The sequence below is a fragment of the Bubalus kerabau genome, chromosome 4 (genome assembly GCF_029407905.1).
Source record: "Bubalus kerabau isolate K-KA32 ecotype Philippines breed swamp buffalo chromosome 4, PCC_UOA_SB_1v2, whole genome shotgun sequence".
NCBI classification, from domain to species: domain Eukaryota; kingdom Metazoa; phylum Chordata; class Mammalia; order Artiodactyla; family Bovidae; genus Bubalus; species Bubalus kerabau.
In genome coordinates, this window is record NC_073627.1 from 11,687,678 (window position 1) to 11,709,709 (window position 22,032).

A 22,032-nucleotide genomic window follows, 5' to 3' on the forward strand; every position below is an offset into this window, starting at 1 on the left:
CTAAAAGCCAGTGCTCCTTCACATGGAACTCTGCTCAATGTTATGTGCCAGCCTGGATGGGAGGGGAGTTTGGGAGAGAATGGACACATGTATGTGTAGAGCTGAGTCCCTTCACTGTTCACCTGAAACCATCACAACATTGTTAATTGGCTATACCCCAATACAAAATATTTTGGTGTTAATAGCCAGTGATTTAACTGAACCGGGGAGGAGGAGGGTTGGGCTGAGACCTTCTGGCTGTGTGTGCATGTGTGTACGTGTGTGTATGGCGGTGGTGGCTTCCCAGCACAGGGACAGGATGGGGATAGAGATGCAGTGTGCCTGAGCATTAGGGCCCCAACTAAAGGAAAGAGCCAGACCTCACGGACTCTCTGGGTTTGGACAGAGGGTGTCTTAGTGGCAACGTTAGGCCAAGAGCAGACACGTTTTGTGTGGGATTGCTCCCACCCTTGCCATGACATGTCCTCAGGTGGGTGCTGGGGGTAAGGAGAGACATCAATAATAACTGAGACTGAACTGGGTTGATAGGGCTCATAATGGAATTCAACTTGACTGAAAGAAAATCATGTCAGTGACATTTCTGAGTCTCTGAAGCCAAAGGCCACTCTGACCTGGGGAGTTCAGGGTTTACCCTGGGGGCCCCAAAGGTGCGAACATTGAGTGGCTTCTCTTAGGGCTGGCAAGGCAGTTATGCTCCTGGAGGGTTTGAAGTGTACATACCGCTGCCCCAGAAACCTGTGACCCAGTGTGTTCGATCTCGGGTCCCTGGAGCGGGTCCTGGGACAATGGTACCAGTCTCCCTGGTAGGGTTCACTGAACACTTGCTGAACGGATGCGTGGAGGGTTGATGGGATTGGAGGGTGCACAGGATGGTGTCTCTGAAGCGAATGGACCTCAGGAGAGTTTCTGCCGCTAGCAGCGATGTAAAGACTGCCAGTCATGCAGATTGCCCATCCGTGCTGCAACAGACAAGTTGCTCCCAGGCACATTTGCAATCCTCAGGACCACAGGACAACAGAGGCTGGGCCATTCCAGAGGCTGCCCTGAAGAGTCTGGCTTTTGGGTGGCACATCTCTGTGGCCATGACTACATGGCTGTTATTTCAGGGAGACTTAGAGCAGAACCAACACCTGATGGAGCTCCTGGTTGGAGCAGACCCAGGGTATCAGTGGCCAGACAGATTTGAAAGGCCATGGCCCAAGGTAGGCGGTGGGGGTGGGGACCATAATGGGCCTCTTGTATGGCTGCTTTGTGGGTTTGGGACCATCCCTTTCTGAGGACAAACTGACCTACAGCCATGCCCTTGAGGGTGGCGATGGTTGGACTGTCGGTGCCCCTGAACTCCAAGCGCCCTCTCTGTCTGCACTCGGCCATTAGCTGTGACTTCAGCTCCCAGGTTAGAATGGGACATGCAGGAGAAGTGGCACCTCCCATCCCCCAAAGGACAGGTAAAGGTTTCTCTAAGTGGAGCCACCGGCCATACACGGCAGCTGAAGCATCACTCGGGCCTGCTGCCCCTCCTGGCTGTGTGGTCAGCCAGCCTCAGGCAGGGGTATGTCTGCAGAGAAGGAGTGATGAAGCTCTCTGTGGTCTCAGCCAAGGCCAGGTGGGTGGAGGGTGAGACAGACCCTGAAGACACAAGACCCTTGGTGCCAACGTTCAGATGGTAGCACATAAGCCCTCCTCTCCTCTCAGGCAAGACGAAAGGCACATAGAAAACCAAAGAAAACATGTGCAAGCCCTTAGGCACTATGTTGGGGCCCAGAGCCTGCAACTCACCAGCATGCTCCAGAACCAGATGGGCCCCTGCCCCCTTGCTCACCTCCTTGTAATCCCTGGGGCATGTTCCCTGCAGTAGGGCTCCAGGGCATGGAGATGAGAGAAGCCCCATGCCTGAATCCCACCCTTAACAAGGTCAAATTCATCTTCTTTGCCTCCGCAAAAAGTTTACAAATGCAAGACTCTGGCTTTTCCTGAAACTGGAGGCCTAGCAGCTAAATCTCAATAAAACACTGTGTTTCCAGGTCCTGTGGCCGGTCTCAGGGCCCCCAGTTACTGGGGTTCATGGGCACTTGCCCACTAACTCTCCATCAGGGAGGCAAGCAGCTCCTCCCCTCTAGCAGGCCAAGTGCCTGTCCCCTTCAGATGCTTGATGGACCCCTGGGCCGCCGGCCAGGTTCCCCAGAGCAGGGCCTGCCACTGGCCAGCCCTCTGGCCCTCCTTATTCTTCCATGGGGGCCCTCTTCACCCAGCCACATTTGGACCTAACAAACCTTGTCAGACCTCTTAGAGGAGCCGCGGAGCATATGTTTGTTGTCAGTATGATTTTATTTACTTTGCAGTGGGATCCACGAGAGCCGGAAGCACTGTGGGGGCTGGGGCCCCAGTGGTCAGAGTGGCCAGTCTCGAGCCTGGGGCAGCAGGCGATCGTATTTAAAAAACAAAATAAAATACAGAGAATGAATTGCTTACCACGGACATCAGTGATCTCCTGGTAATGGTGGAAATTTCTTTAAACTTTCCCTAAGACAACGGAAACCCTGCCCTCTGACTAACCCAAGGTGCTACAGAGAAGATGACCAAGTGACTTGATCTCTCAACTGGAAATGTACTTTCCTACCTAGAAATTGAGCGCAATGTGTTTAATGGCCAGATGCCTGCAGCCTGTCTGCACGCCCGCCCTGCCCCCCAGAGGCCCAGGGACATCCCTCTCCAGTCTCTACAGCCTGACTCAGGGGGCCACAGCCTCCTCCCCGCTCCCAGGCTCGAGTGGGTTTCACAGCTCCAGGGGAGGACCCCGAGGCCTGGACCACATCCTGATTCAGAGCCAGGCGTGCTGCACACAGACATGTCTCTCGGGGTCACCAAGGTCATGGCTCATGGTGAGTCTTCCCTGTGGCAGGAGTGAGGTGGCATGGGGTGAATTTCACAGAAGAGGCACAGAGGAGTCCCCCTAGCTGGGGACGCACAGTCAGGTGGACGTGTGGAAGGGAGGGGGTTTGCTGACTCCTGAAGCAGGGTGAGCTCTCGGATTGGGAGCACACCACCTCTCGGCCAAGGCTACAAGGCCAAGGTCAGTGGTCTCTTCCCTGAGTGGCAGGTGAAGTCCCCGGGACTGGGAAACCATCTTCATGACACCTTCACCTGGAGAGTCCCCGCACTAGTCCTGTGAGGTGGGCTAAGCCAGAGGCAGTGTTCCCATTCTACAGATGAGGGAACCGAGGCTCAGAGTGGGGAGGTCACGCACCTGGAAAGGGTCAGAGGCAGGATGGGAACCAGGTTCCTGACCCCTAGGTAAGTGTCTTCCTTCTACACAGCACTGCTCACCGTCTGTAGTGGAGCCCTGTCCTTAGGCTTCACAACTGTGGGGGCAGGTCCCTCTTCTGAGCCAAGGATGGCTGGGGACAGAATGCTTTCACTCAGAGGGAAAGCCTTGCAGCCCAGCTTAGAAATCCAAAGCTAATCAGATCCTGGGCCATCTGGTTCCCCAGGATCTCCAGGGGAAGCGCCCAGGCTCAGGCCAGACCCACAGGCTCCCTCCCCTTGCTGTGGGTTCATGGCACAGCTCCCAGGCTGGCCACACCCCTGCACGTGTGTGTGGGATTTCCCGGGGACACTCCGCCTCCTTCCTCTGAGGCAGGGCAGCCTCTAGGGGCCTCTGCTGGGCAGACAAACTGGAAGAGGCTTCCTTCCCTCGGCAGGGTGAACCCAGGTCCTCCTGCTACCACCCGGTCTCCCTCCACAGGGGAGGAGAGGCTAAACAGGAGATGGAGGCTTCTGCAGGGCCAGGGCACAGCCCTGAGCAGGTTCCCACCCCACTTTGCGGCTGCTGCTTCCCAGCTATTTCTACCAAACAAGACTCAGATGAGAGAGCTCAGAGGGACCTCACAAAACACCCGGGAGAGCCACAGAGGCCCCCCAACCCCGACTACCATTCACAGATTTTGCCCCGTTTCCTAATCAAAGGTCAGAGCTGGGGGACCTCTGCCAGCCACTTCTGCCCTCATTTCAGGACCAGCATCTTCATCCTAGCTGTTTGCCCCCAGCAGGCTTTGACAGAAAACTCAAAGGTCCTGGATTCATAAACCTCCGTCGTGCCTGACACTGTCCTGTCCGATCAAGACAACACAGTGCTGCTTGCTGATAGCGTCCAGCCCAAGGCTGCCAATGGAACTGCCCTTCTAGACTGCAGACCCTCCTCCTCAGCAGAGGTGGACTGGGCTGGAGGCGGGTCCTCCCCAGCCTGCCCATCCCTCCCTCTCTAATTGGCTCAAGAACACCGATTCCCTTGATTTGTGAGTTCCAAGTCTTCCCTGCTGGGACTTAAGTCAGAACCTTCTGGAATAGCACACTGCTCCCCTCTGCACTTAATCAGACCCCAATCCCACTGTTTCCCCAGCTTGTGCATCTCCCACCTTCCCTGGGCTCAGCTTCATCCTGCCATTGTCTCCCCTTCCTTGGGGGGGTGAACCCCACACTGGGCTGGTGAGTCTGTGCCCCTCTGCCCTTTCCTCGCCAGCATGTGTACATCAAAGGTGCCCTCTCTTCCCAGAGGCCCCGATGACATCAGGTAACATCAGCACAGACATTAGCAGTGGGGAAACTTGTAAGTATGCGTGCACACGCACACCAGCCAATAACATTAAGTGTCATTTTAAAAAAATGGGTTAAATAAGCAGCATCGCGGAAGATGGCCGTGCCGGGCTGATTATCCCGTATTTGCACGTTCTGGTGGCGGGAAGGCTAGAAGTCTAATGACTGAATTATCACCCTAATGCCTTTTGCTGGCTGGGAATAATCCTGGGGCAACAGCTGCCGCAGGGTTTTTGGCTGGTTTCCTCTAATTGCATCCAGATTAAGGGAGCCATATAAGGGCGGGCTTTCTCCATCCCTCCGGAGCAATGGGACCTCACAGAGCCCATACACCCAGGTCTTCGGCTTTTTGAGGTCCTGGCTGCTCCACGAAGCCCAGACCACACTGGGGCCCGGCCCAGCACACAGAGTGTGAGGTGGGAGCAGTGAAGGCGGGGGTGGCACTTGGTACAAGGTTTTGGGGAGCTGTGAGGGTGAGGGGCTGTGGGAGCCAGGAGGTTCAGAATGAGTGCTTTCCACCCAGGACCCTCAAAGTGAGGGAACACAGGACCCCCTTCCCTCCACCCCACACAGCAGCCCAAAGGCACAAGGTATCAGAAAATGTGCAGATGCACTCTGGCTACAGAGGAAGGGAGGGGAGCACTCTTTCCCCACTTAGGCATCTCCAGTCCCTTCAGTAGAAAGTCATGCCCCTGGTAAAAGGCGAGTTCCAAAACAGTGTTATCTAGACCAGGATTTTGTGGCAGTAATGGTAGACTCCCAATTCCAGCTCCCTACCAGCTGCCTGGTTCCTCACTTCTCCCTGAGTCCCCAGCCCCTAGGCACTGACTTCTCTTACTGCAGACAAGGGTCCATTTCCCTACTCTTAGATGCTGAGTCTGGCCAGGTGACTGGCTTTGGCCAATGGGATGGTAAGCAGGGGTAGCATCTGTCAAGGCTTGGGAAGGTGCCTACACACTTCTGATTCTGCACCTTTGCCTTGGCCGGGACTGGCTTGTGGGAAGGATGCAAGAGGCATGGAGCAGAGCCACATCTGACCTCTACACACCTCTACATGTGTGAGCACCCTGTTGGAACTTAATAGTCCAACCCAGACCAGAACCACCCAGCCAGAGCTGCTGCCCCACAGACTCACGGGCTAGCTAAGTGCATGCTATTTGAGGCCGCCATGTTTGGGGGCTATTTGTTATGCAGCATTACTGTGGCAATGGGTAATTGATACGCCTGTTCATGGAGATGTGGTCTCTAGAGGAGGGTCAACATAGTGCCTGGTAACTCGAGCCACCTCCATAACGGATCAGGAGCCATCCTCTGGATGGAAAGGCAATCCTCTTTTCCCAGAAGCTGAGCAGATGAGAAGTCTATGCAGCCTGGACCCTGCTGCTGGACTATAATGGTTGGTACCCCAAGATCTGGGCACTGATGGGGCTCCAGGACAGTCTCCCCAAAAGGCTCTTGGACCGAGGTATCAGGAACCTGGAAGTCCCAGTGTCAGTCTTCTGCCCACTGGAGGACATGGACTCATAGAGAAGCTGAGAAGGGAAGAGGCTGATAACTTCCTCTTTCCTGTTGATAAACAACTTTTTAAAGTGGCGCCATCCAGCAGCGTCCACTCTAAGTGAGAAAAGCTGGGGGCAGGAAGAAGCCTTGGTTGGGCTGTGTCTCTGTGATGACTCTCAGCACTTCAAGGATTCTTCTCCCCAGAAGGATGTTCAGGAGGATTCAAGGAACGATTCCAGGCTCCTTGTTCCTATCAGTTCAAGAGGGCGGCTTCCCGTGTCCTTGTCTGTCCTCTGCTAAACCCCAGGAGCAACTGGGGAGGCTCTGGGAGCAGGGAGAGTGTGCTGGGAAGACCTGGTTCCCACACAGAAAGCAGGGTTGCCCTGAGTGACGGCTATTGTACTGTGGTCGCTCCCGCATGTGACCACCGGAGACGCTGACTTACAGAAGACTGGCAGTCACGGCAGAACGCAGACCCCGCAGGGAAGTGGGAGTGTTTCTGGCACTTTCAGCTGCCTTTGTCTTGTTGGTCAGTTCACATTGTGCCCCTTCCCTCAAACATTACAGATTCCCTTCAGAGAATTTTGCGTGCACACACACACATACACACCTCGACCCATCCAACCCCAAGTTGGTCGCAGTATTTGGTGAAAATGGCCTGCAACATTGCCAAATGTAGACGATTCTTCAACTAAGGGAGAAGAATCCGACACTTCAACAGCCTGTGCTCAGGCTCACAGGCAGCAGATTCCTTCACATACCAAGAGGGTTGGGTGTTGAAACAGACAGTATGAAAGCCCCCAGCCTCCTGCTCTTACACCTCTCTACCCTGAAATCAGTGGGGCCTTTTTTTTTCTTTGGCAGATGTCTTCACATCAGCTTTGCAGCTGTGGCTGGAGAAGCTGTGGAGTCTGTTTGATTTATTCAAAGAATGAAGCCTGATGAGGGGGTGTGCCCAGCTTGCAAAGATGTCTCTGGGCCTGGATGGGACCCCCTTGTTCTAGGCTCCCCAGTGTTGTCTCTCTCCTTCTGTCTCTGTCTCTGCCTTTCCCAGTGCCTGGCAATAATACCCTTTGGTGGCTGATGAAACTGGAAGAACTCCTGGGGTGTGTTGAGATCCATCAAAGGTGGGCAACACGAGAACCCAGCAAGCCTGCGTCTCCAGGTAGGGTGGTCGTGCATCCTGGTCCCGCTGTTTGGGGAACCAACTTTTCTCTGGGCAGCTGGTGGGTTTTATTTCTGGCACTTCCGGACTCCAATTTTGTCCTTAATATGAAAAGTTTCCCTTCATGTTGCTCAAGGGCATTTTCCTTCCATTTCTACCATCCTGTCCCCTCCATGCCCATCCCCACCCCCTCCCCCATCCTTGGGACCTGGCAGAGGTCCCCTCACCCCTTGTCCAGCACAGGGAGCCCAACCTATCTGCGGAAACTGAAGCCTTCTCGGGGCGTCTTTGGGCCCTTCCTGCCTTCTCTGGGGGGCTTGGGGGAAGGCATCTCCACGGTGCCCCCGTACGGGCAGCTTTCCGACCCTGGGTGCTGGCCCGTGCACTCCACGGCAGGCATGTAACCACTGTCCCACATGCCAGTCCCACACAGCTTGCACAAGTCGTGCAAGCTACAGGGGATCCGCGGCAAGAGGCGAAACTGGTACAGCAAACTCCTCGCCTGCAAACAGAGAGGACAGTGGTGATGAGGGACAGTGGGCAGCTAGTGATCCAAGAGCAACAATAGTCAGCACCCGAGGTTGCTCCTTGTGCCAGGTCAGGGCCAGGGCTCTGCCTGCCTCATCCCTTTTGACATCGTGATCCAGCTGAAGGCAGGGGCTATAAAGTTTCACAAGCCGCGCTCCCATGCGGCTCGACCCAAGGACGGCTCCCCCAACAGTCTTCATATAGAAGGTGAACAGGGCAGCCAAAAGTGGAACAGGGCCCACCCTGGCCCTCCCTGGCTCAGCCTGGCCCCATGGCTCCACCTCTCTGCCCTGCAGGACTTCTTCAAGCCCTCTTCCTGCCCACTCCACCCCTGACCCCAGGCCCTCCTTGCTGCCCCTGGAAAACACCAGAAAGCTTTAAGAAGCGGTGTCTCCAGCAGGAGCCTGGGAAGTAGGGAGGTGGCAAAGGCCCCATTTATCCCACTAACCTTGGATGAAAGTTTGGCCACCTCCCCTCCCTAAGCCTCCTGTTTAGTTTTCCCAGCTCTGGACTATGAGTGAGGTGCCTCACAGTGGAGGACCTGTCTGTCAAAATGGGTAATCTGCTCCTTCCATGAGGAGAGGGGCCTCTTTTGTCAGCCTGATGGGCGCCCTGAGCAGCTGCCAGACATTCTGACCTTGGTGGGGAGCTCCCAGGATGGAAGGTGGGGGCCGGGCTCTGCATGTGGGCAGGAATTTATAAATGTGGGGGGTGGAGCTTATAGGGGCCCCTGTAGGGGTGGAGCTCTGGAAGTAGAGGTGGGGCTCTGTATAAGGGAGGGCAGGGCTGCATGTGGGGGGGGGCCACACTCACCTTCCTGAGAACAAGCTCCCCATTCATGTGCATGGCCAGGTTTCCAAAGTGCAGAAGCATCTGGTCGGTGGCCAGCTGCTGCTCAATGACATCATCCCCGTAGATGGCCACAATGGCCACGCAGATGAAAAGGTGGAAGTAATCTGTCTGGGGGGTAGAGAGTGGGTTCAGATAAGGCCCCTGACCCAGCCCTAGGTCCTGACTGCCAGTAGAGGCCACAAGCAGAGCTATGGGGTCAAGGGGTCCCAGGTGAGGCCGTCTGGGTTTGTGTGGCCCTGGGCAAGCCCAGCAGCCTCCTCAGTTTCCCCACCTGCAAATGGACCAGTATCAGCACCTACATCCAAAGACTGCTGTGATGCGCAAAAGGGCGATGCTGGCGTTGGTCACTGACAGGCAGCTGGTCCCCTTTGGGGAGCCCTCTAGGAGCCTCTCCAGCACATGGGCAAAGAACATGCTCCTCTGAAGCCTGGCTACTACCCATTCTGGGGTCTTGAGAGACAGTGAGTCAGAACCCCGCTCCAGTGGGTGGTGGAACATGCTATCAAGGAAGATGAACTTTCTGGCACCCACTGGTCATTGTGCTCCTGCCTTGAGGCCAAATGTCCCAACTTGTGCCCCAGAGATGACTTAGGTTTCTTGGTAAGAAAAGTGGGGAGGAGAGCCTCAGAGCCAAGCACAGCAGCTCCCCACAGTTCCCTACAATGAGCCCACCCTCTTTAACCAGATTTCAGGCCTCATCAAGGACTCCGCTGCCTTCCCTGGAGGCTGCCTCACATTTTGCTACCCAGCAAGGCCGGGCCTGCAGCAGGATGCTGGCGCTTGGTCCTCACAGGGTACATCCTGTGTCCTCTCCGGCCCGGATGCTCTGAGGGCACACTGCCTTTGAGTCACACTAGCTCCCGGGGGCAGAGGAAGGACAAGGACCACCAGGAAGCCTGTGTTTAGTCTCCTGACGTCGGCCACCCAGCCAGACAGAACCCTGTTCCTTCCCAAACAGGGCCAGGCAGAGCCTTGGATGTGCGGGCAGAGGTTACGGGCAGCAAACACCCCACATACCACCCACTCTGGAAAGGCCATTCCCAGACCGCCCAGCCCCTTCCTCTGAATTAATCCGGAATAGTCTTGCTGCGGCTCAGAACGATCCTTCTGCAGCTATTTGAATTGCGGCTGGGGCTGGTGGGGTGGGGTGGGGAGGCACAGCAGAGGAGTTTCAGGAAGATTCATGTCCAGCTCCTCTGGGAGAGGATTATGGGGAAGAAAAGGTGGGGCACATTCTAAAGGGGCCTGGACGGCAGTACTGGACTAACCCCAGTTCACTGGACCAGGCCCAGGGAGAGCCCATCCCCCGAGGGCAAACTGGAAGTATAATAAATGAATAAAACAGAGCCCTTCACACTCTGGGGACACTTTAAAGTTAAACCAGCTGGTAGTGACCACCCCCCACCTCCCGCCAGAGCTCACTCTAATGAATTAGCCTACCCCCACTACCACCATCCTACTATCCCCCGCCTCAACCTCCTGCCACTAATTTGATCAAGGGGTGGGGCCAAATGAGGCTAAATTTAGCCTGAGAAATGGCCCCATCTGTTGGGTGATGCTCTGGGTTCACATGTAACATTAGCCTAAATGTGATGTCCCGAAGGTGGCAAATTTGCTGCTAGAAAAGATGCAATGAGGCTTTGTGCAAAGCGGACACAATTTTTTTTTTCTTTTAAATGTGATCCAGTGTTTTGGACCATCCTTGCCAGTGCTTCCTAGATTCCACCCTGCAGTACACACGGAGCAGGCTAATCCACACAGGAAATGCAGCCCAGACCTGGGCCGGGAGGGAGCAGGAGGAGGTGGGCGAGGATGGATGAATACAAAACAGCCCATGGCACCAGCAGCAGGCTTCTTCAGACTCACTTCTATCAGACATAATCCTTCTTCAACACTAGTAAGGAGGGCAGACGCTGATGCACATTTCTGAGGGCTGGTGGGCGTGCACATCTATCAGCAAGGTTTGTCTAATCCAAGCTGCGCCAGCTGCCGTAGGAAGGATGAAGGCCGCTCTTGCAGAAACGGTCCTGGCCACCTCTTGGATGCGTCAATACTATTTTTTTTTTTTTTTAAGGCTGATGGATTCAGAGAGACTTGCCTATCCTTTAACATGGCCTGCTTGTTGCTAATTTGGGCGTTAAAGCCGTGTGACAGGGCCAGCGAGAGGCTCTCAGGGGAATTTGTTGAGGAGATGCTGATAATGAAGGATGGCAAGGGGAAATCACATCCCTGCGAGGCAACAGTGGGCGGTGCCCGGGCTCTCAGAGGGGCTGGCAGGGAAGCAGGATCTCAGGGCCCTTTCCCTGAGCCATCCCGAGTGGGGCAGGCGGGTGGGCCCTGGGTCCGGCATGTGGGCACCAGCGTCCTGCTTGTCCCGCAATGTCTTTCATGCTGATTGGTTGTGACAGGAGCGTGCTCAGCCCCAGAACGTGGTAATGAGTGCAGTCAGTGGGCAATTTGCATCGATTTCAGTTACTTGGGAGGCGAGTTGAGGGTCGGAGGCTGGCCACGTGGGACTAGAAGGCAGTTGCCATGTGAGGGGCTGAATGCGGTCTGTGGGGGTCCAGGCATGGTGGAGCAAGGGGACCCCAGAGGAGGTGCCTGGTTATGCGGGCATCCTGCCCTGCTCATATGCCAGGCGTGCCCGCCTGGCTCACCTGGTAGTGGGCCCAGCAGGCTTCCCAGATCCGCAGTGCCTCGGCCTCGGGAAACTCCCGCTTGAAGCACAGCAGGAGCCAGCGGTGGCAGAAGAGCATTTGCAAGCCGTCCTCGCCCAGCGAGACCAGGTGCTGGTAGAAGCGTGTGTGGGTCAGCCGCAGCAGCTCCCGCAGGTACAGCTGGGGGCGAGGCCAAGATGAATGAGCTCCCCAGACCCGAGCAGGCCTGCCTGCCTGGCCCTAGAAGCCCACTCCCACCGAGGCCCTTCCTCGTCGGGCTCCCCCACCCTCAGACCAGGTGTGCCACACGTGAGGTCTCTATTTGCTTCATGGGTCTGCACCCACTTATTCTGTTCTGTCACTGGAAGTCTGACTCACATCTGTCTTGGTCAGTTTAGCCCAGATTTTGGACTGTTCCGGAGGCTGTTGCAAGGGACAGCAAGAGCAACCTGCTGTGGCCCAGGAGGCGGGTGGCAGGTCTGAGGCTAGGAAGACCCCTGGCTCTCAGGCACCACATGGGCTGTTTCTGATGCCCCCTCCTTCCTGAGATGTCGAGCAAAGAATCCTTTTGACAACACCGCCTCCCCCGCACCCACTCAACCACCTTCCACTCCGATTACCTAGATTCATCATCTCCCATAGCTGATTCAGAGCAGAGAGGGGACATTTCTGAACCCCGAGAGGTTTGATTTCTGCACTTCAGGTCACCACCCAGTGACGTGGGACCAGATTAAGGCTATTTCTGGCAGCGCCTGGCTTGGGCTGCTGACTTCACCAGCACCGTTGTAAAATCGATCTCCAGCAGCTAACGAGTCACGGGGCCATGTGCTGCGGAGCCGTCAGCAGCGAATCACGTCAGAGCCCGTAATTGCCTCCCCAGGTACTGTGGAAACCTGACATCACAGGGCCGACACAGAGAGTGGGGAGTGGGCAGGCTCGGCTGAGATCGCAGCCGGGGGATCCTAAGGGGGGGGGGTCTTGGTGACTCACAGGCCCCTTCCCACACAAACAGCCCATTGTTCCTACTTGAGACAGCCACTGGGGTGGCACGGAAACGGATTCTGAGGATCCTTCCAGACTGGCCAGTTTCTTCACCTAGTGGCCCACAGCAGGGTCAACAAATCCAGGCAGGCACTGACCCCCCTCCTCCCTCCCTCATGGGTGCCCCCCGCCCCTGCTCTGGTGCCCCTTCCCTTCCCACCTCCCTGCTCCTGGCTCCCTTTCCTCCAATCCCCCTGCTGCATCCTGCTCTCCTATCCACAGTCTTCATCAGCTTCCTAATGGCTAGTCGACAGGAGTGCTCCTTGGTCTGGCATTCGAGGCCCTCCATTCAGCTCGACCCTCACTGCATGTGAGCCACCAACCTGACTGGGCCACCCAGTGTCACTGCCCAAAAATCCCTGCTCAGCCAAGTCTTGGCAGCCCTGGCAATGTTCATGGCCAGACCCCGTGTGCCGTGGAGTCAGCCTGGCCCAAGGAGACATTGGGACTGCTGTCTTGGTTCCCTCTCTATCACCAGAGCTCTTTCTGTATCACTCCCTAGCACACTCAGCATCCTGCCCGTGCACCATCAGCTTCCAGGCTGAGAATCTCTCAGACTGGGGACCCGAGACCACGTCCTAACAGGTGATTGGTGTGCACAAAGAGTGGGCACTCCTGGCCCCACCTTACCCAGTTTTGCCTCCTCACTCCCAATTTTCAGTGCTGTCTGGTCTGTGTAGGTTAGCAGGGGTCATGGTGGGAGGAGAGCTGCCTGGGCACAACAGGCCTGCTGCCCTCGAGGTGGGGTTGTGATGACTATCTAGTGGGCCTCAGGGCGGCTTCAAGAGCCCCTCCGATTCCCATCCCTAGAAACCCTGGCTATGTCCCCTATGGGGGACCCAGATGCACCTAAGAACACGTTTTATAAAGCACAGGGCCAAGTGTGATGGTGACCCCTTCCCCCCAGGGAACCTGGGTTAGGATGCCACATGCAGGGAGGAGGGAGGCCACGTGAGGAGCCTCTGGACTGCAGGAGTGTGAGGTGGGGATGGCAGCATGTGTCCTGGGACCTGGGAACAGCATGTGTCCCTCGTGGGGGAGCTGGCCCTAGTCCATGAGCCCAGGGCTAAGCCCCCCATAGTCCATCAGCAAGGCCCACCTTGGCTTTCCCGCTGCTTGGTGGCCCACAACAGCCAAGCCACACACATCTGAGAGCCTCACCAGCTGTTTTTCCATGTCCTCGTCCCGAGGAGAGCTGACAAAGATTGTGTTCTGCATCAGACCCACAAAGCACCAGAAGGTGTCCGACTCGTCTAGGACCTCAGCCAGGATGGGCGCCACCAGGTCCGACATGCCCTGGGAGTAGCCGATGGCTGGGTTGTACACCGCATAGTTCAGCAGGATCCTCCTGGAGATGCAGTGCAGAGAGCAGGGAGGTCAGTGGAGAGTGGCTAGTGTCCAGGCCAGTAGAACCCCGGGCTGGAGACTCTGGGCTCTCCAGGCCCCCGTGCTTCACCTTGATCTTAGAGGAAAGAGAGTAGCTCCTGGGATCATCTCCAGAGCTTGGGGAAGGTAAGGGCCTGCACTTAGGCACTCACCAGCCCCAATTCTCTAGAGCAGAGCAAGGAGGAATGTGGGTCTGATTTTCTTAATGATCGACTGCCTGTGACAAAGGGTGGGCTGGCAGGGACTTTTTTTTATGGGCTGCTAATTTTGTGCAATTATTTGCCAGGAGGCAACAGAATGTCAAAGATGCCAGCCTCAGCCCCTGTGTGGCTTGATCTCCCAGAGGACCACCCAATGGGAGAGGGAGACACTCGGGGGAGGCGGGTTCACAGCTGGTGTGGGCCAAGCAACTGGCTTGGTGGATGCCCAGAGGGCGGGGCCTTTGCTGGTACCTTTGGGAGGGGCTTCCAGGCCTTCCCTGGGTCACTAGGACAATAAGGGGCCCATTGACATTGCCTGAAATAGCTAAGGACTCTCTGATTCTGGGGCACTGAGCTTAGAAGAAAGATCCTTGAACCCTGCAGAAGCTTCTGCGGCTGGTCCACTTCCCAGAGGGTCAGCTGAGACCTGAGGGGTGAGGTGAGGCTCCGGGGCGGCAGATGGGAGTGAAACCCAGTTGGAAAGGAGCCCTGCTGGCCGGGGAGGCAGTACCTCATGCTCTCCACATTGGGATTGCCTTCGCCTCGGAAGAACTGGTTGCTCCTATCTGTCCGAACCACATCCTTGTCCACGGTGAACTGCACGTTCCGCCAGAAAGCTCTGTGCTCTTCAGGGGTCATGGAGAGCCTGGCACGGAGCAGAGCCCGTTGGGAGGTCAGCAAGCGTCCCACCCGCTCCAGGCCACCAGGGGCGCCCCTTCCCGCCCTGCTCGAAGATGGGAACTGGGGTCGCTGGCCAACCCTCCAGCTGCCACTTACTCTGGGCAAGGTAGGGGCGTTGGGCACAAGGCTTTCCCAAATTAACTCGGTCTCACCGGTCCCAGCTTCTGGGGGAGAGCTCACCGAAACTACAGGGTCAGGGAGGCCCAACAGACCTCAGCAATCCCAGTTCCCAGCTGCCCTCCCCTCGACCCCCGCCCCGCTGCCACCCCGGCGTTCAGTGGTGGGATGTCAGCGCCTCGTTAAGTATGTTGAAAAAGAATTCTAAAACCTTGACATGCGAGCTAAAGAGAGCCAGTCCCGGGGCCGGGTGCGGGGCTAATGACTGCACTTATCCAGACCCATCGCTCACGGTCCTGGGAGACCCATTTTCCAAGGAAACTATGGGTCACGGAACATATTATCAATGCTGAATTGCACCTCAAATTGCCTTTCCAAATGGCATTTCCCTCCGCGGCTCCGGAGTGGGGGGGGCGGGGGTTTCCCCTCCGCGGTTCGAGGGGGGCCCCGGTCGGGCGCCGCGGTCACCTTTTCTGCTGGATCTCGGCGTATTCCTTTCTCTTCTGCACCCGCAGCGCCTCCCTTTCCTCCGACGTCGACTCGTGGCTGTAATAACGCAGCAGGAAGGGCCAGACCTCCCCTCGGATTGACACATCAATGCCGCCGAAGAAAATGGCCTGGAGGAAGCGGCAAAAGTTGGGGAGGGGCCAAAGCAAGACCGCTCAAAGCACCCCCAAATCCCCGGAGATCTGTGTTTTGGTGGCTTTGCTGCGCCTTCTTGACAACTGATGCCTTGATTCAGATCGCTGCAATTTGCACATGTTTAGAAGGGGAAAATGCCGGCCCCCCATTCCCATACAGGACACAAACCAGGCTCATTTCAATGTCAATGCCCCCCCCTGGTGCGGCGCTCAGATTAACCTGTCGTTCTCACGTCAGGGCCTTAATCCCGGTTTTGGAATCGCGGGCGCGGGCTGCGAGCTCTTCTATACACGCTGTCGCGGGGTACCCCGAACCCGCTCCGGAGGTTGCTTTTTCATCGCAGCGGCTTTGATCGCTCTATCGGGCGCGTTCACACAGCCGCCGGCGTCAGCTGACCGACCGCCCGCCTCCACCCCCCGCGCCCCGGAAACCCGGCCGGAGGCGGCGGCCCGTGGGCGCGGCCCCGACCCCTGGCCTCGAAGCCGCCGGGCCCGCGGGCACGCCGGGCCTCACCTTGCGGAGCTTGTACTCCTCTTCCACTTGGCCCAGAGCATTCAGGTGGCGGAGCCAGGCCGCCACGTCTAGCCGTCGGTACATGCTCTCCTCGGGGTGCGTCTCGGAAGACGGCAGCTTTGGACGCCGGATGGAGAACTGCATACACGTCTTTTCGTCGGCGACCTGCTGGACGCGAGGACCGTCGGGGCGGGGGGGCGGGGGTGTGGAACAGTGGCTCAGACGCTCGGCTTTCGAAGCCAGCCCGCGCTCTTCGCGGGATGTAAACGCCTCCCCCCTCTCCCCTCTTCTGAAAGGAGGGGGAGGCCTCTCCCCCGCATACAAACCCCTAAATGGCAAGTGTAATTAGACGCAATTAAAATGAAAATACCGTCCGCTTACCATGGTCCCCCCTCGCGCTCCCGGCTCCCGGCCCACTCCCACCGACCGCCTCTCCCCTCCACTCTCCCTCCGGCCCCGCCGCAAAGACGGAATTAATGCCTGGGACGGCCAACTTCCCTCTGCCGGGAGGGCCTGCAATAAATTACATGTGATTGGCCACATACAAAGGGATGGCTGTTCTGCGAGCGGGGAGCCCGCCTGTCAGGTTGTCTCCACGGGCAGTCACGGATCCAGGGCAAAACTGCAGCTGACATTTAATTCAAAAATCAAAGGTTGTTCAATGTAGGGGGAAAAAAAAGCCATGCTACTGTAATAAGGGAAGCCAGCAGGAGGCTCTGTGGGAAGGAAAGGAATTTTAAAGTCAGCCCGTTTCTAATAAGCACATACACTATCTTAAACAGATAATTAAAGAGCTCTTATTACATTTGTATGTAGATTGAGGAAAATATGGCAGGAAGCCTTGTCAAAACATGATTTTTCAAGTGTGGAGTACTGCCTTTACCAGAAGCCTGGGCACATGTTTTAAACCCAAAGTTGCTGCTCCGTTTGCCCCCAGCGACCACGGGTCACACCTTTGAGGCCTGGGACTCCAAGGGAGAGAGTGGGTGTTCTGGTCTGGGTTGGAAGGGAAGGGGAGGGGTGAGGCAGCACCCATTCCCCCCTCCCTAGCTACCTGGTCTTTGAGGTGCGTCTCCGCGCAGTATTTCCACTGCTGAAGCACGTCAGGCAGCTTGTCCAGGCCACCGTGGTGGAAGTGGAACACTTTGTACTGGCTTTCCCGACTGGCGACGACCAGCTGGCCACTGGTGCAGGCCTCATCGCTGAGCGGCCATTGGAGGGGGGAAGAAAACAGACCCATGAATATGTAAACACGGGTTTTTATTTCCAAGTATAATCAGAGGCCGCTATCACTCGACCTCAGAGGCAGGAAACAGAAAGTCCCCCAGGAGTTTGGCTGCTGGTGGGAAGCAGACAGAATTATGCCCTCACCGAAGCCATCACCCTCTTTGCTGAAGAAGGCAAAGCAGCTCCCTCTTGGGGAGGTCCCAGGTGGGACTGTCCTCCCCCCCACCGGGAGATCTGCCAGAGCAGCCTTCAGTCCCCACCCCTGCCGGCCAGGTCACATCCTCCCTTCTGTCCTGGATACCATGGAGATATCATGATATCATATCATCCATCTCCTAGGGGTGGATGCCCTGACATGAAATCAGATTCGGAACCCAGATGGGTAGGCACTAAGGGACTCCCCTCCAGTGGGCTTTCCATCTAGCACAGAAGTCACTCTGGGAAAATCCTCCAGGGAAATTCACTATATGTGCCTCAGGACCATCGCCCGACCTTGACTGCCCTTCCCTGAAAGGCAGGATGGGGCTTTGGGTCTGGGAATGCCCCCAGAGGCACAATTGCTTCTTTGAAGCACTGGTCTTTGGCTGGTGCTGTCCTGCAGCTTTCAGGAAGAGAGACATGAGGTAGCCATTAGGTGGGGAACTGAAAGGGATGGTCCCCCATCATGAAGAAAATAGTGCCTCCCTCTAGAAAGCCATAGCCTATCCTGAGTATGCACTGAGCTGTTGGGCCTCTGGGTGACTGGGAGCTCCCTGCAGCCACTGCTCTCTGTGTAGCCCTAGTTTGTCATCTTCCCCCAAACCAGAGCGCAAGCAACAGCTGCTACCATCACGCTGAAGGCAGAGGAAAGAGTTTGGGAGCTACCCAGACCCAGCTCCTGCGGGGCAGCCATTGTGGGGCACTGCCTACAGGGCACTAGTGATGATGGGAAGCAGATAGTTGGGAATGTCAGGCTCCTAGACCCAAGCATGGCCCCCCGGGGACACGGCAGGCGCACAGGCAGCTTCCTGGACATGGCCAAGAGGGCCTCACCTGAAGAAGAGGCGGAGGGAGCGCATCTGGCCCAAATCCACTCGGAACACACCACAGATCTGCTCCAGGGCGCCGGCCCTCTGCGGCTCATCCCAGCGCTGGGGCTGTAGGAGGCCGCTGCCGTCCGGGAACTGCAGGTGGGCATCCACGCTGGAGGGGGAGCTGGTGGAGCAAGTCATGTGAGGACTACACGTGTCTGTCGTGCAGTCATGGGGGGAAGGGCAGGCAGGGAGGGCTTGGGGAAACCGTTTAAACATGTGTGTCTGCTCAGAGACATACCGGAGCACATCGTGCAGAGAGGTTCTCCATGAACATCCATGGATGAATGAATGAATGAATCCCATCACAGGTACTTTAATGGGGATGGGAAAGCACTTTTGTGACCAAATTCTGTCCTACCTCTGTAAAGGCACTAGGCTGTCATAATGACAGCTGAGGTCCTACTGACTGGGTTTGAGCCCTTGCTGTGTGACCCTGGGGGAAGTTAGCAAGCCTCTCTGAACGTTTGTTTCCTCCTTTGCAAAGTGAAGATAATAAAAGGCCTTCTAGTAGAATGAACAGCGCTTGGTGCTGGGCACCCTGGTTTTCAAGGCTTGCTAAAAGAAGCTTGTTTCATGACCATTTTAGACAGCATGGGGCTTCCATTTGGGTTCACACTGGTTCAGTATTTTCCTGAAAAAATATTGGTTCCATAAGGAAACATTTCGGCTGCAATCCTATTAATACTACCAGTAAACACTTAGTTGAGCCTGGCTCTGTGTTAACTACTAGCCCTGTGCTTTTTATCACATATAATCTTCACAATAATCCTAGGAAATGAGTGGTTATTATCCCCATTGTACAGAACAGGAACTAAGGCTCAGAAAGGTTAAGTAACTTGTCCAAGGTCACACAGTTAGCAGGTGGTAGAGCTGGGATTTGAACCCAAGCTTTGTGGCATACATCTTTAGCAGGGTATTCGATGGCTTCTCAGTTCAAAGTTCAGCAATACCACATCATTCTTTTATTCTGCCTCTTTAAAAACTTCATTGTTTTATTTGGACCCTTGGTTGCAAAATATTTTATTTCATGGAATCAGCTACACTGCAGGTAAAATGATGTCTCTTGAGATTTCATAGTAAACTCTAGCAGATGACTGCTAAAATATAGTCAGAGTAAAGGCAAACATCGGTTCATCCTGCAGAGCTAAGACTACAGTCGCTTTATCCCGCTTTTCCTGTTTAAACCAAGAACATAAAAGTGTCGGAGGCAATTAATCTGAAGGCACCTCTTCCTCAGATGGGCACCAGGTCTCCCAAGGAAGCTACCCGAGATTGTTCACGCACCATCTGTCTAATACGGAACTTCCTCAAAGAGGAAGACTGGCCTTAGAACCTTTGCTGCTTCTAGAACAGCACTGGGCCTGGTGTGCTGTTCTTCTCTACTTGCCTAAGGAGGTGGGTGGAGCCAAGTCCCCCCATTTCTGAGGGGCACCTGGGGTCTCCCAGGAAACAGACTCAGGTGAAGACAGCCAGCCAGATGGGGAGGAAGGCAGACAAGCTGAAGCACGCGGCCACACGACAAACTCAGACCCAAAAAGGCTGAGGGATTCCCTGTCCTCCTGAGGGGACCCTGACCGGGCTGCACTATGCAATGATTGTTTGCAAAACAAGGCAGGCCGCAGGGCTGAAGACAGCCCCCCACCAAGCCGCTTCTCGCAGCATTTCATAATCTGCTTATTGAACAATGAGGCCGCAGTGGCCAGAGAGCATGTGCTTGGCATGCTTCCCGACTGGGCCGGCCCATCCGGGCTCACCTCCAAGCCCAGCCAGAGAGGGGCCACTAAAGGGTGGCATTATTTCCAGCCCCCCCTCCCCCAGCCCTCCCCACCGCCACTCCACACACATACACACAGCATGATCCTCTAAAATCTACATGCTCTTCCCAACATGCTGCGTGCTGCTCACCCCACAGGGCAGGCCATGGTTTGCAGAAACCAGATCCAAGATGGACACCGGCTCTGGCAGAGTCCTGGCTGAAGCTACTGCTTCCCTGCTGTGGTGGAAGGATTGAGGCCCTGAGGGGAAGGAGCCCCAGAGAGAGGGCCCCCACCCCACAACACCTTCCTGTAGCAACTTGCCCCCAGGCAGAAGTCTGCCTGAACCCTTTTACAACTCCTGCGGGGGAAATTATTTGCATTAATTAATTGATTGATTGATTAATTCAAGACCTTGTGTTGGGACCTACAGCTGGGGTTCCACCATTCAAACTGGAGCAAAGTTGATGGAAGCCTTGGTTCTCGTTATTTTGGGCCTGTCGTAACAGATGTCCATACAGTCATCTAGGTCACCAAGGGCCACATCTGTTTCTGCCTCAAGATCCATTGCCATGGGGTTAAGGGCTGTATCTCATTTGCTGTTCTGCACCTCCAGCTCCCAGTACAGGCCTGGCACATGACACAGAGATTTAATACCCATGCCTGGGATGAAATTTTAAATGTCTGGGAATTTTAAAGTCATAGAAAAAAAATGGAAATAAAATCTTGGGAAATTTGAAATATGTATAATTTTTATTTTTTTGTCTTTTTATACATGCAAAGCCCTTTGGTTTTAGGAATATTCATATGTGCTGCATATAACCTGGCTTGTTAATAAAATTATTATGTGTGGTACATTAAAATTATAACGAAGATTTATTTAGGGCAATAATTCTCAATATGTTAGAAGTTAAAACTGTTTTATAGGCACAACTAGAAGATGCTAAACTCTAAGAAATACAGAATTTTCTTTCTGAGGATCACCAACATGCAAAAACAGAAATGAAAAAGAAAAGTCAACTCTGTCATCGCAAAATATAGCAGATGTGTTGTCTACCTGATAATCACAGCAATGTCAGGCACAGAGTTGGGAGTTTAAATATGGCCTCAGATTCCTAGGGTGGTGTCCATTCCTCCACCTCTGAGTCTGAGCTGGTCTTTTGAGTGGCTTTAATCCATAGGATATGGTGTGAGTGACATCCTATGAGCTCCAGAGCCTGGCCTCAAGAGGCTTCTGCATGCTCCCTCTTGGCACACTCCTACCACCATGAGAGGAAGCGCAGGTACAAATGAGTGACCACAAGGAGAGAGAAACCCAGCTCACAGCACCACAGTCTCCAAACCTCATGGACAGAGGCCATGACAGACCCTGTACCTGGCTGAGCCCCTAGTTGGTGACAGCTGCCGAGAAAGCCCCAGAGCACCCAGTAGAATGGTGAGACTTGGCCCAGTCCAGCCAGAAGAACTGTGAACAAATTAAATGCAGTGGTTTAAAAATGCTAAGTTTTGGAGTCCTCCATTATAGGGCCATAGATGACTGATACATACGGAAAGTGTCTGTTTTCAGAAAAAGCTCAAGCAGGAGGGAAGAAACCTCCAAAATTATTATTTTGGGTTTTTTTTTTTTTTTGGCTGTACCTCGAGGCATGTGGGATCTTAGTTCCCCAACCAGGGATCCAACCCAGGCCCCCTGACGTGGAAGCATAGTCCTAACCATTGCCTGGGAATTCCCTTCCTCCAAAATTATTGAATTGTGGTTGTCAAGGTCAAAGAGACATTGTGGCCAGACTCTAACATTTTTAAATATCCAAACTTCTAAGTTGGCTCTTGTTTTTGTTCCTCCTAAGCCTTTTGAGTCAGTTGAACAGTATGTCAATGGAACCCCAGCTGTAGGTTCCAAGTATAGTGCCTGGAATTAATTAGTCAATTAATTAATGCAAATAATTTCCCCCGCAGGAGTTGTAAAAGGGTTTAAGCAGACTTTTGCCTAGAGGCAAGTTGCTCCCGGAAGGTGTGTGAAGGGCCCTCTTTCCAGGGTTCCTCCCCTCAGGGCCCTAGTCTTTCCACCACAGTGGGGGAGCAGAAGCCTTCACCCTGGACTCT

The 22,032-nt window shown here is 55.0% G+C and overlaps 1 protein-coding gene across 5 annotated transcripts in view; it reads right to left on the bottom strand.

The window, feature by feature from the left end:
* Nucleotides 1-2,318: 2,318 nt before the first annotated feature.
* The window catches only part of TBC1D16 (TBC1 domain family member 16), an 86,336-nt gene continuing 66,622 nt past the window's right edge, over nucleotides 2,319-22,032 (bottom strand). Inside the window, exons 4-13 of one of the 5 annotated variants that reach the window (XM_055575300.1) lie at nucleotides 18,135-18,296; nucleotides 16,930-17,077; nucleotides 15,876-16,043; nucleotides 15,189-15,337; nucleotides 14,434-14,568; nucleotides 13,498-13,684; nucleotides 11,296-11,475; nucleotides 8,600-8,746; nucleotides 7,512-7,760; nucleotides 2,319-7,359 (exon numbers count right to left, since the gene is read on the bottom strand). In XM_055575300.1, coding sequence (XP_055431275.1) covers nucleotides 7,512-7,760; nucleotides 8,600-8,746; nucleotides 11,296-11,475; nucleotides 13,498-13,684; nucleotides 14,434-14,568; nucleotides 15,189-15,337; nucleotides 15,876-16,043; nucleotides 16,930-17,077; nucleotides 18,135-18,296 — 1,525 coding nt within the window. In that variant the 3' untranslated portion in view covers nucleotides 2,319-7,359. Of the gene's footprint in view, nucleotides 7,761-8,599; nucleotides 8,747-11,295; nucleotides 11,476-13,497; nucleotides 13,685-14,433; nucleotides 14,569-15,188; nucleotides 15,338-15,875; nucleotides 16,044-16,929; nucleotides 17,078-18,134; nucleotides 18,297-22,032 lie in introns of all 5 variants that reach the window. The other 4 variants (XM_055575302.1, XM_055575301.1, XM_055575304.1 and 1 more) reach the window with 4 other exon arrangements.